This window comes from Centroberyx gerrardi, chromosome 13 (assembly GCF_048128805.1).
Source record: "Centroberyx gerrardi isolate f3 chromosome 13, fCenGer3.hap1.cur.20231027, whole genome shotgun sequence".
In the NCBI taxonomy this organism is placed as follows: domain Eukaryota; kingdom Metazoa; phylum Chordata; class Actinopteri; order Beryciformes; family Berycidae; genus Centroberyx; species Centroberyx gerrardi.
Genome location: NC_136009.1, coordinates 22,771,663 through 22,784,146, shown reverse-complemented (window position 1 = coordinate 22,784,146; position 12,484 = coordinate 22,771,663). Strand labels below are relative to the sequence as shown.

General features: G+C 43.1%; 1 protein-coding gene across 11 annotated transcripts in view; it reads right to left on the bottom strand.

The window, feature by feature from the left end:
* The window catches only part of LOC139931005 (receptor-type tyrosine-protein phosphatase mu), a 141,427-nt gene that overhangs the window by 27,391 nt on the left and 101,552 nt on the right, over window positions 1–12,484 (bottom strand). For 3 of the 11 annotated variants that reach the window (XM_078287978.1, XM_078287975.1, XM_078287980.1), the window contains 5 exons: window positions 7,454–7,611; window positions 5,416–5,496; window positions 4,473–4,499; window positions 2,649–2,660; window positions 1,200–1,393 (listed from right to left, as the gene is read on the bottom strand). In XM_078287978.1, the coding sequence (XP_078144104.1) occupies window positions 1,200–1,393; window positions 2,649–2,660; window positions 4,473–4,499; window positions 5,416–5,496; window positions 7,454–7,611 (472 nt within the window). Of the gene's footprint in view, window positions 1–1,199; window positions 1,429–2,648; window positions 2,661–4,462; window positions 4,500–5,415; window positions 5,497–7,393; window positions 7,612–12,484 lie in introns of all 11 variants that reach the window. The other 8 variants (XM_078287976.1, XM_078287974.1, XM_078287977.1 and 5 more) reach the window with 5 other exon arrangements.

Below are 12,484 nucleotides of genomic sequence, written 5' to 3'. Positions count from 1 at the left end.
AACATGAGAGTGCATAAGGAATGCAAAGAATAGTAAGAAGGAGGGAGAAAGGGTGAAGAAAGAGATGTGATGCAAGTCAATAACAGAGGATGAAAAAGAAAAGATGAGGATAGGGAAAGATGATGAAGAAAGATATATGATGTAAGTTAAACAAAAGCAACAAAGAATTGATGATAGTATCAGTGATAAAGAAGATAATGTGACGCCAGATAGAACGATTGTTAAGTGATGAGAGAACGGATGAGACATGAAAAAAAACAAAAAAAAAAACTTAAAAAGTATAGCTTGAAGCCAGTCTGTTTTAATGTGGCGTCTGGGTGAGATGAGTGCAGAGTGCTGCAGCGGTGATGGTGGCAGGCTGGCAGGCTGGCTGGCTGGTTTGGTGCTCAGGGACAGTGAGAGGAGGCTGGAGCGCCGCCAAGCCCTGCCAGCCTCTTGCCCTAATGAGAGGAAATGAGAGTGATGCTCTGCCGAGGCGAAATCTTTTGTTTGGGTGTCAGCGAGAGGCATGGTGTCAGATTACGGATGCTGTTGTGTGACAACAGTCTTCTTAAGAGAGCAGCGGGCCGCCACCGCCGGAGCTTAATCGGACCTGATTCAGATAAAGAAGGGGACAGAACTAATGCACAGCTAGCCGCTCCTCACACTTTTTTGCGCTTAACTTTTAAGCTGATGCATTTCACGTCAGTCTAGCACATCTATACGTCTAAGTCTCCAAGGGGACCTGGGACAGCGTGACTTGACACGCACGCACGCACACACACACACACACAATACAAGCGCAAATGCACAATCGCTACAAACAACAAGGAACAGATGAACAACAAAACAAATCACACCGTAAACACACTGAGACAGGGTACATTAACAATTTATCATAAAAGTGCATCTGGGGAGAAACAAAACAGTTCTGCTGTGCTGTGCGAAACAGAGAGAGAGAGAGAGAGACAGAGACAGAGACAGAGAGAGAGAGAGACAGAGAGAGACAGACAGAGAAAGAGAGAGAGAGAGAGCGAGAGAGTGAGAGACAGACATGGGGCTTTGCACCATGACACAGATGAAGCCTAGTATTAGACTGATAAACATTTCCAATGAAGAATCTCCATGGAGATGTTTCGAGTCTCTCCCCAGGCTTTATTTGTGTTCACAACCTCTACAGTGGGGATGACAGCTGACGGTGGCGGGGGGATGCGTCCTACCTCGTACTCCTCCTTGAAGCCGTAGCCCTCGGCGCACTTCATCTGGGTGATGTGCTGCAGGAGGTCGGCCACGCGGATCGCCGGGTGCAGCTGGCCCGTCTGGTACGGCACGTCCACCGGCTCCCGCTTCCTCAGGGAGTGGGTGTGGGACTGCACCAGGCTGCTGGTGTCGCTGCCCATGTTCTGGCTCTCATCTGTGGGACACAAACACAGGGACGGGCCGGAGCAAAGGCAGGTCAGCACGGAGAGGTACGATCTAGTGGCGCTCGACTTATCAACAGATTGTTATAAGATGTGTGTGCCAGTGTCATACGGGTGACATAATGCTTGAAGCAGTAAATGTTCACAGTTTTTTATGACAGTTGATTTATTTACTCATATACAGTTTTCATATATGCAGCTGGAGGCCTTGCTATCATGTTGTCGCTCATGGATAAGAACGTTACGCCAGTTCAAATCTCAGTTATAACTGCTGCCGTCCACAGATGGCACGTGTTATCTCATTTACTGTTAAGCATTATGTCACCACCCTCCAGATTGACACATGGCGGTAAACAACTCTCAAGTAGTAATCTGTTTGTTATGGATGGTCACAACAACACAACATCATTGAGTAATAGGATGAGTCATGTGGTGGGAAGGTTCAGGTCCATCTGTCTCAAAGTGTGGCTGGAGAACATTTGATATGGCATCCTATAGCCCTTACAGAACTAAGCCCTTAAAGTATAGCACTTACAGCACTGGGGCTCAATATGGCTACCATCAGGAAAAAAAGTGCACTGTAAGCGAAAAAGTGTGTCAGAGTGGCCCTCAACTGCGAGAAACAGTATAGAGAGTGCTCATAAAAATTATACATGAAGAGGCTGTAAAACAACAAGTTTACTTTTTAGTGGCGATACAGTATGCTGATTTTTGGCTACGTCTCCTACTGAGAGTCAGAATCCATTCCAGCTCTTTCATACTGTAATCCAGTCAGTGGCAGAGATGAGGCACAGATGCTGTGGGGCGCCAGCGGACGATGGAGGGTGTCCAGAAACATGGAGGAGGAGGATGTGAGGGGGTGCGGTGGGCCACAGTGAGCATGTCGCAGCAGGCACCGTCAGAAGCATCACACAGACACAGCGTGGATTCAACCCCCACCCCGCCAACCCGCCTCCCCGGAAAATGAAAAAAAAAAAAAGAAGAAACCTAAAGAAACCAACCCAGGAGGGAAGCGGAGATGGGAGGAGAATGCATGGGGTGATGCTGCGATGGGGCACTGTACTGTGATCATGCTAAGCTAATGGCTTGGTGGCACGGCACGGAGGGTGGTGAGATGCTAACATGTCCACTGGCCATGCAATAATGTCATAATGTCCATGTCAGAAGCAGCCTCTCACTGTCGGCCTGCTTTCTGAGCAAAAACACCACCTCCTTCCCCCAACCCAGGGCCCACTTGGGAAAACTTACCATTAATGGGCACTTTTTAGATAGCAGATACATAAGAGGTTAAGTATGTGAAGAGAAAGAGAGGAGAAGAGAGAGGAGAGAGGGGATAAGCAACAATACAGCATGAGAACCTGTTACAGTAGAGTGGTTTAGAGCTAAGCTAAAGGGCAAGATCACATGCCTTCTCAGTCCAAAGTGTCTAGGTAGAAAGCCTAGTCAGGGGGGGGGGGGGGGATGTTGAGTGGATGGATGGGGCAATTTCAACAGCGCAAGACAAAAGTAAAAAGAACAAAACAAGAAAGTCATGGATTTCAAGGGAGAAAATAATGGTGAAATACTGATCATCTTTGGAACAAGCCGTAATTGTTTCAGATTTGTGACTTTCATATTCTGGTGTTGATTTCAATTATTTTGGTGCATCTCTGACATTTTGAATTTCTTTCTCTAATTGGCATAATTATATTTGCATGTGCTAGAAGTGGTGACACCTGTATTTCTCAAACAATATAAAAATGAGCCTGTGATGAAATCAAAAACGTTACATATCCTCACTGATCTAATCAGTTTTGATCATTAACCTCAACTGATGAGACAACGTTGTGACTGAATATGTCACAACTGAAAGCATGTAACCTTTTCTGGCTGCCTTAATTTCATGTTAATTGTTCCATGGTTCATTAAATCTGGAACTAACATAAGCAGCTGTCACAACAGTAATGATGAAAGACACTGCTTTATGTTGCACTAATGAGAAAAAATAAGACTTAATAGTATATTCTATACTTATAAATGTGGTTATGGTGCTTGTGGTGAAACTGGAGTTGTGTTGCTTATTGCCTTTCTTCTTGGCCTTGAGTTTTTAATTATCACAGTGCTAGTGCCCCACTTAGTAGCTAGCTATGTGTTCCTCTGCTAGAAAAGCATCGGCTGATACAAGATGATGCACTTTGGGCCGCTCTGCATGTTCAACAAAGGCCAGTAATAATTAACGGAAAAACAAAATGCTCTTTATTATTCTTTTTTATCACTGAACAGGATGAGTAAACACTGGCAAAACCAAAACAAAAACAAGTAGGTCAGTAGCAGTTAGCCAAAGGCAGGGGGGAGCGACATTAAAAAGAATAATAGAAAAGGTTGTTGTTTTGGAGGGAGGGAGGGGAGTTAAATGCGTAGTGAGGAGAGAGGGGAGGGAGGGGAGGGCAGCACAGCTAATGCTAGACTTTAGACGTTCAGACCGAACACATCCCGTTTTTACAATTTTGGAGATGGGGGGCTAAGAGAGAGCGTTTTCTGTCTCCCTCTCACGCCGTTTGTCTGTGTTTGATTTCTGTTTGTGTCTCAGTGCAGACGCTATAGCTGTAGCACACTGTAGCCGTGGCGCTGGGGCGAACTTGGCCCCCATTGCCCCCCTAGACACTCCCCCACATCCAGTCCACATGTCTGTCCATGCATATGAGAGGTCAAACACGTATGTGACATCACACGCACGACACGCAATGCGGATGGGATGGAGTGAAGCCAGCCTCAGCCCAGGAGAGCCCCTCGTTGGACGGGGAGGAAGAAGAAGGGGAGGGGGGGAGGGGGGGGGGAGAAGAGGAGGAGGAGGAAGAGGAGGAGGAGGAAGAGGGGGAGGGGAGAGAAGCAGCAGGCAGGTATGAAGGTGAGGAAGCCGTCTTCAGTAAAAGAGCCAACCAAACCAAAATGGGAAACAATCTGTGCTTGTTTGTCCTCACAGTTAATTCTTCAAATAGCCATCTCATGAACGTAATGTACTCATGTCATTTTCTATAGTGTTGAAAAAAGGATAAATAATCAACAGCAATGGGAAAAGAAGATGTGTCTCACCTAAGATAGCGGTTGGCACAAAGGGATCTGCTCATACCCCCATAACAAGTGCAGAGGTTGGAGGAGGAAAGAGAATTGCAGTAAATAAAAGAAGCCAAGAAAACTCCACAAAAAATAACAATAATAACAACAAAATAATGTTTACTATTTGGTTGTTTCTGGCCAAGCAACAAAGCCAGAAACTCGTTATGAAATTCACCAAAAAAAAAGCTGAATATAAATCTAACTCACTTTGACTCTAAACTTCACCTCACTGGAGACTTTATGTCAAATCTTAACTTTAAATTAGGATGAAAAAAAACCCCCACTCTTGATAAGTACTTTCAAACATTTTTGACTTTGCTGACTGACCAGAAAAACCAACTAATGCGAATGAGGAAAGATGCCAAATGCATAATAAATAAGAAACATTAAAACATCAGAGAGTAAGAGTAAACATACAGTACATTTCACTATTGAACTGAAGGGAAACACACAATCAATGGGCTGCAATCTTATAATTTAAGACATATAATTATAGATATAGTTTGGAAAAGTTTGTAGTCCTAACTGAACAAATAAATTCTATCTTGCCTGACTGAAATAAGTCAGTTATAACCAGGGATGTAGCGGTGTGTAAACTCAGTTTATCTACCTTTTCATTTGTGAAATAGAGTTTCCCCACCGACCGTTTTAAGCTGGTATTTAATCTCTATGATGTAAATTCGTGGCACACATTTTAGTAAGTAGTACCAGTATGATGTAATTTACATGAAAAAGGGGTCTTTTAAAAAAACAACTAAATTTATGAGTATTTGAAAATATTATCTTTTAATTTACCTTGATGGTTGTTCGCCTTCTAGTGATCACTGACAGGAGTTTGCACACCTCTTCATTTAACTCTACATCGCTGGTTATAAGCTCTATGTTGACATACAGGATTAGTGTGAGGAAACGTGTTTACCTGGGTAGTAGGAGTTGGTGGGAATGGATGTACTGAGAGTATTGGCTTTAGGCAGTGTGAAGGAAGAGGGTGAGGACCCGGCTAGAGGTGGAAAAAAAAGAAAAGAACACAAGGCATCAATAGTCTAGTCTAGTTGCGCTGTTAGCCAACGGAGCACTCAAAGGCACAATGCAGTCAGTGTCTGTGTTACCACTTGGCGGTCACTTGGTCTCTCAATAGAATATGGGATAAAGGCTCCTCATGCAGAGTCGACAGAGCCAACGACCTTGCTAACACGGTCTGAGTTAGTCGTGCATGTTCAGACGGACCGCAATGTGTCAGCTAAGATGTTTTAAATCAAAATGACGCTATTGATAGTTATACAAGGTCAGGGAGAGAGAGGGCTTAGACACAGTATTTAAGACATCGCACCGATAGGCAGAGGAAAAGGTAATGCATTTAAAACATTTGACAGACATAAGGCCAGATTTAAACATCCACGCTAACAGACAGTTAATCAAGGTCAGAGCATCTTTGGGGCTCGTCCCCTGCAGGGGCGGGGAGACAGAAGCTGCTGCGGAGGTGTAATCTCTTGGTTTTGACTGGGATTATACCAGGTCAAGCCCCGGATGCAGATTTAGCCAAGCTGTCCATCAACAAAGCATTAAGTTTAACCTGGGATGGAGAAAATGAATAGGTTAGCGCTCCAGAGGACATCTATGCTTCCTCCATGAATTGGAAATATAATGGGGTTGAGTCTAGGCTTCTCAGAGTGTTAATGCTCACTGATAAGCTTGGAGGGCAGGCTTGGGATTTCAAGAAACCAAGATTATTGATCACGGCACGAGACTCCCGTCATGCTATCCAGAAAGCGTTCACACGAATGTTCACACAGCTGAACAACTGCAGTGCAGATATCAGCAACAGCTCCATGATAGTAAATTATTATTATTGCTGATGTAAGTTTAGTTTTAGTTCATTTAACACAAAAATCAATTAGAGAAACGAAGGAAAAAAAGGAATGTGTAAAAAGGGTAGAACAAACCCTTGAGGGCTGGTGAAGGAGGATGAATCTCTTGTAGAAGAAGTGAATGGAAAATTATACAATTTTTTCTCAAAATCATATCAAAGTCTTTTCATACAGTTCTATGTAGTTTTACATTTCAGTGAATAGAACTGTTTGGAAAGACTCAAATTTGACTTTGAGAGAAATTGGTTCCCTATTGACTTACACTAGCAGAAGCTACAAAAATTGCCGTCAAATCATTGCATGGACTGAAAAAAGTCTTGGTCAGAACACAGAAAGAAACCCAACAAAAGAACAAAGAGACAAAAAAATAACAGTCCTCACTTGAAAAATCCCCTTTCAACACCAATATATGCAACTGGATGTGGGAACTCATCAGTTGAAAAAGAACAAGTTTTTCAAGGTTACTAAGGTGCGATCACACTTACAGTTTGTTTTCTTTTGTCCGAACTATAGCGAAAAAGTTTACTTTGTTGCATTTTTGTATTTGATTCGTTTAGGTTCACTCTGCCCAATTACAAGTGAAACGGGGCTTGTAAGCAAAAGTAAAATGGACTTACAAGTTGCCTGTTTATTTGACAGAGTTTTGGTAACCTGTCATCCTGCCAGGTTAGAGGTTTTGGTGGAGGAGGGGGAGTCAAGACAAATCCAATTTCAGTACTTGTAACTTTAACTAAGCATAATGGATTTATCAATGGTGTTCATATCAGTTAAGAACATGTTTTGGGGTCGTTTCTTGTAGTTGGCTCAGATTAGGCTCTCACCCCTAACCAACCGCAGTACAGTTCCCTTGCAAAAAGACTGAGACCTTTATTTTCAGGCGTTATTTGGTTCGAATGGCATTGTTCTCACCTGTCCAAACAAAGCAAACTAAAAGATTAAACGCTCTAGTGAAACAGCAGAGCACCCCAGACATGCTCGGTGTGTTACTCCATAAAGCATGTAGTCCGACGCGGGGCCACGCCATCTTACCTCTGCCATTGAGAGTGAGGGTGCACTCGCTGCGGCCGTTGAGCGTCAGCGCACATTCGCTGCGGGTGTTCAGTGTGTGGTTGTGCGTGTCCATGAAGGACAGCGCCTCGTCACAGTTGGTCCCCTGCTCCGTGTAGCTCTTGTCCATGGAGTTGACCATCACTGTCATCTCCTGGCGGGTGCTGTTCAGCGTCTCTTTGCGCTTCTTGGCCAACTTCCTTCATTGGGGGAAAAGAAACCGAAAAGAAAACAAAAGAACAAAAGAACAAGAATGACTGCGCCTGAAACAGATCTGATATGATGCTGGTAGGGATGACTCATACCTGTAATGAGATTGAGATGTCTGACAGCGCATTATGTGGGACACATGAGGATTCTGGTCACATTGTATAATTAGGTTGCGGGATGCGTTTCCGAGCGGTGAGATATAGAATTCCTTGAGAATGTGGAAAGGTGTGACACCGTAACCCAAATACATCAGTGGCCCCGATGATTTAAAATTAGCCGTAGTATTTGGGGGCGGAGGAATCAAGAGTTTGAACAGTGAACTAAAACAGTCAACCTGCTTTTATTGACCTACTTTGAGTTAATGTGCTGGAACCAAACGAGTGATCTGTGCTTGGTCAAACGACATTAAAGCATTGCGCAAGAAACAAAGACAGGCATGCAGGCACACACACACACACACACACACACACACGCACACACACACACACACACACACACACACATCCTTGCGTCCTTGCGTGTGCATATGTCCTTGAGCAAGGCACTGAATCCCTACCAGCTCCAGGACTGCTGTTCTGCAGCTGAGCCTGACCTCCGACCTCCCTGTGGAAGGAGCCAATCGGAAAAGAGAATTTCCCTACGGCGATTAATAAACCATCACATCATTATTCTGAGGAGTTAAACCCTCATATTTCCCGAGAAGTTGTACGGCTGACAAATGGCAAACAGCTTGAGAGGGAACATACTGTAGCTATAGCCGTAGCTGATGTCTAGCTGCTCTGTAGCTGGAGGGGAGTGAGCGGTGTAAGAATTAACTATGGCAGCCTTCACACTGATCCCACCACTTTGTTACTCTCTGTGTGACCCCTCTGCCTATTTGAATTGCAGTCTCTCTCACGGACAACTGCGGTCTAATGACGCACTCCTGCTGCTTTGTTTTCGCAAATCTCCTCTGTTTATTCAATTTTGTCGCTGTCTCGTGCCATATGGCAACAGGCCCCCGCTGCCTTCGAACAGTCATTTGCTCTGAAGGCCGCGACGTGAGGCTAATAGTGGAACCGTTCTTCAGAAAGCCAAGTGACAAAGTAGTGACATTTTCATCTGCTGGACCCGCTTTTTGTCTTTAATCTGCAATTAGAGCCGGGAACAAAATGGCAATCTTGTCTCTATTTTTTTGTTATAGCTTCATATTGCAATAGGGAGAGGGAGGAGGGAGGAGGGAGAGGGAGCTGTATGTACCCCAGGCAATATTAAGATTGGGTCTGCACTGTGTGCACTCATGGAGAAGCCCATTTGAAACCACTTTAATCCAGGTTTTAATACTTATCAGGGTTCTTATTTCTGGGTCTGGTAAGACTTGGTTTTCTGCTTTCCTGGTCTGTGGAACAGTTGAAGCAGTAGTGTTGGAGATAAACTGGGCTGTGCAGACACCAGCGCCAACGCGAGGAAAGCACCACCAACACGGGGATGTTTGCTAGGCACCGTGGGTGTTAGATGAAGATTAATTGGCATGCTATTCTCTCCTCATTTGTAAGGGAAAATGTAATGATAGATGGCTGTATTACAGGGTCTGATGTGCTGAGAGAGACAGTGCAAGCGTGTGTACAGTATGAGTGTTTGTGCGTGTTGATGAATGTGACCATTTATCATATTAGTCGATAGTTAGCGTAATGCTGCACACACGGAAAGATTCCACTACCAATTTATAGGGCTGATTGCTTGCAGGCGTGCCCGACAATAAAATCACAAATTTCTCTGAACGGCACTGGATGTCACACTGTGGATGTGCATATGAAGGGGAGAAGACAGACAGATGGAAGAGGTGTTTGTAGACGTAAAAGACAGAGCTAACACTCCAGGTAACTATATCAGGCAACTCTCATTAGAGGGATTGTCTGCAGTTCAGTACATGACAGCCGTGGCATATCTAGGATCCGCGTGAGCCGAGCTCCTAACTCTACTAGTTCAGCTACAACAAAAAGGAAGCTGTAGGGATTGTGTGTCTGTGCGTGTTTGCCAGAATGTCTGTTCTGTGGGAGGTGACGCTGCTGCAACTTCTAAAACAAGAGCTTCAAAACCTCAAGCTCAGCATGGTGGGCCTCATTTCAGCGCCGGAGCTCAACCTAAACCTTGTGACACTGGGACAAAGGAGGCTTCATTAGACGATTCACACACATCCACAGTGTGTGTGTGTGCGTGTGTGTGTGTGTTAGATGAATGACTGACAACCAGCTGGGAGGGGCAACAGAAGCGTCTTTGATTAACCCAGTGGGGGAATTTCAGTAGTTGTTTGCATTGTCTCTCATTTCAAACTTCTTCTTCTCTCTCTAGTTGTTGTCCATCTATCCATCCATCCGTCCACCCGTCCTTCAATCAATCCATCCTGTTTATCATCCAGCCTCCACAAAACCAAAAGGAAGTATATTTGAATGCAGACTCTATTCAGTGAGGTACAACACTATTCAGTGGCAGTACATCTGCTGACCCGATGGCCTCATTCCTTCTGTCAACATCTTGTGTTTTTTATTTTTTTTTAACAAACAATAAAATAAAGAGCATCCTTGAGAACACTGTTCATTGGCTCCTTATCTACCAAAGATGGGAATTAATTGTACACAAAAACAGCAGCAACATGAGGAGCCTTGATCCCGTAGACAGACAAGACTGAAAAGGGGGACTGCCATGCTCTCACAGAGGGGGTATTAGTATTTTGGTAGAAAAAGGCTCCAGAGAGCTAACAATGTCAGTAATATTTAATATTACTTTTATGCTACCTATCATTTTGTCATGATAGGTGTTACCATTTTTCAAATGGTTGATATCAGTTTTGGAAAAGACCGGATAGACAGTACAGTGTATATAGTAACCTAAATATATTTTGTTGGGTGTAATGCCTCTGAATTTTGCAGTTTGACAGCGTGAGAAGAACTACTATGAATTGGTCTTTGGTCCTGGTAAGCTGTAATACATATTGACCAAGTTATTATACTCTATTTTTATTTTTTTTATCTGTGATTAATTACCAACTATAATTACATTTAGAGTACTTCTGATTAAAACATAACGTTAAAATGTAATGTATTTTAACCTGCCATCCCATGCCATCTTTCAATTCACATATGAAAAGAAGCACACACCAAAACTTGCATTTATATGGTTTTCCACTACAGCAATGGCATGTTGTGTCAGCATGTGTAGTTATTAAAGTATGTCGTTGATGACATGTGTCCCAAAACATGACACACAGATGTGTTGAAAATGACACATGCATTTCAAGAGTGCAACTGGGCCGTGACTGCATTCAAAACTTCAACATTCAGAGCGCGGCATCTCTTTGCCTTGCTCGAGCTCCTCTTTCCCCGTCCTCATCAGAATGCAGAGCTTGTAGGTGCAAAAATGTGCATGGCTTGTACCAATTAATGTGATTCTTGCTGCATGTTCAGGCTGACTTGTAAGGTTTAATGAAGGTGTTTGCCCTGAGCACATTGTGTTATACATGGTACGTTTAGTAGGCCTCACATTCTGACACGGGTGGAATGGAGGTGATTATGAAATGTAACATTTATCAAGACGCGGATGATGATGATGATGTGTGTGTGTGTGTGTGTGTGTGTGTGTGTGTGTGTGGAGGGTGTAGTAGAAATAATAGAGAAATACTAAACAACGAAAAAGGAAACCTTAACTTGTATCCCATTGCATATAGTGTAATCTAGAGTGAAAACAATGTAATTAATGAAATGAAAAAGAATAACCTCCTTTTGTTGCTAAATGTTAACAGTGGCTGCCACTATTTACTGTAGAGTGACTTTCCTCTGCTACTCTTCCTGGCTCACATTACAAGAACATTGGGTAAATTATGGCACTAACACTGCCAGGGTTAGGGGTTTGTTTCCCATTGGGGCCACTGGTGGAAAACAATATATGCACTCATCATACTGTAAGGCACTTTGGATAGAAGCGTTCACCAAATGGAAGATTTAAATGGCATATGTCACTCTGGAATAGGGGTTGACTAAAATGGGTTTTTGAGGGCCGATATAATACGATCTCTTTTTAGACTGAAGTCACTGATAGGCGATATTTGGTGCTAATATTTAACTTTTTTAAATTCGACAATAGTATTCAGTTTTCCCCCTAGCATTTTATTCTTGGAGTGGAGTGGAAAAGCCTCTGAAACAGCATTTAGACCATCATGGGACACTAAAACGCTCCACTGGACAGTCTGGGATACATTAAGCCAAAGAAAACATAATTGAACAAAGAACATAATTGAACAAATAAATGAATGCATAAAATGTGCAAAGAAAATAAAATCCCATTGCAGTATTTGCAGACAGTTTTCATGTACTTTATCTGTTGTCAATCATATCGGCAGTGACAATATGATTGGCTGATAGCTGATGGCCTAATAAAAGGCCAATATTAGTCTGATATACCGGTCTAATCCTACTCTGCAGTTCTGAATGAGTTATCCTATTGAGTATCAATGACAAGGATTGCTGATGACATCTGACAACACTGTCTGACCTGTCTGAATTTCTGTTAACATGACCTCCCATCCAATCCTCAGTACAGAACCTCCAAAGGTAATTTTCTAGATTTGCTTGGCAACCTGCATGGGTCCATCACAATTGTCTATTGGTATCTAGGGTAAACCCACTATTTGCCTGTTACATCTCTTAATCCGCTGTAATCCATACCTTTTCATGTATTCATTCCTACATTTCTAGTTAACATGTTCTGGTGTTGAAATTATCGGTTGCTTATGTTGCTTAACAGTCCAATTTCTCCACAGGGATCATTACAGTTTCATCTCATCTTCTCTTATCTTATATGATGAAAAAACTACATTGGTTAATATTA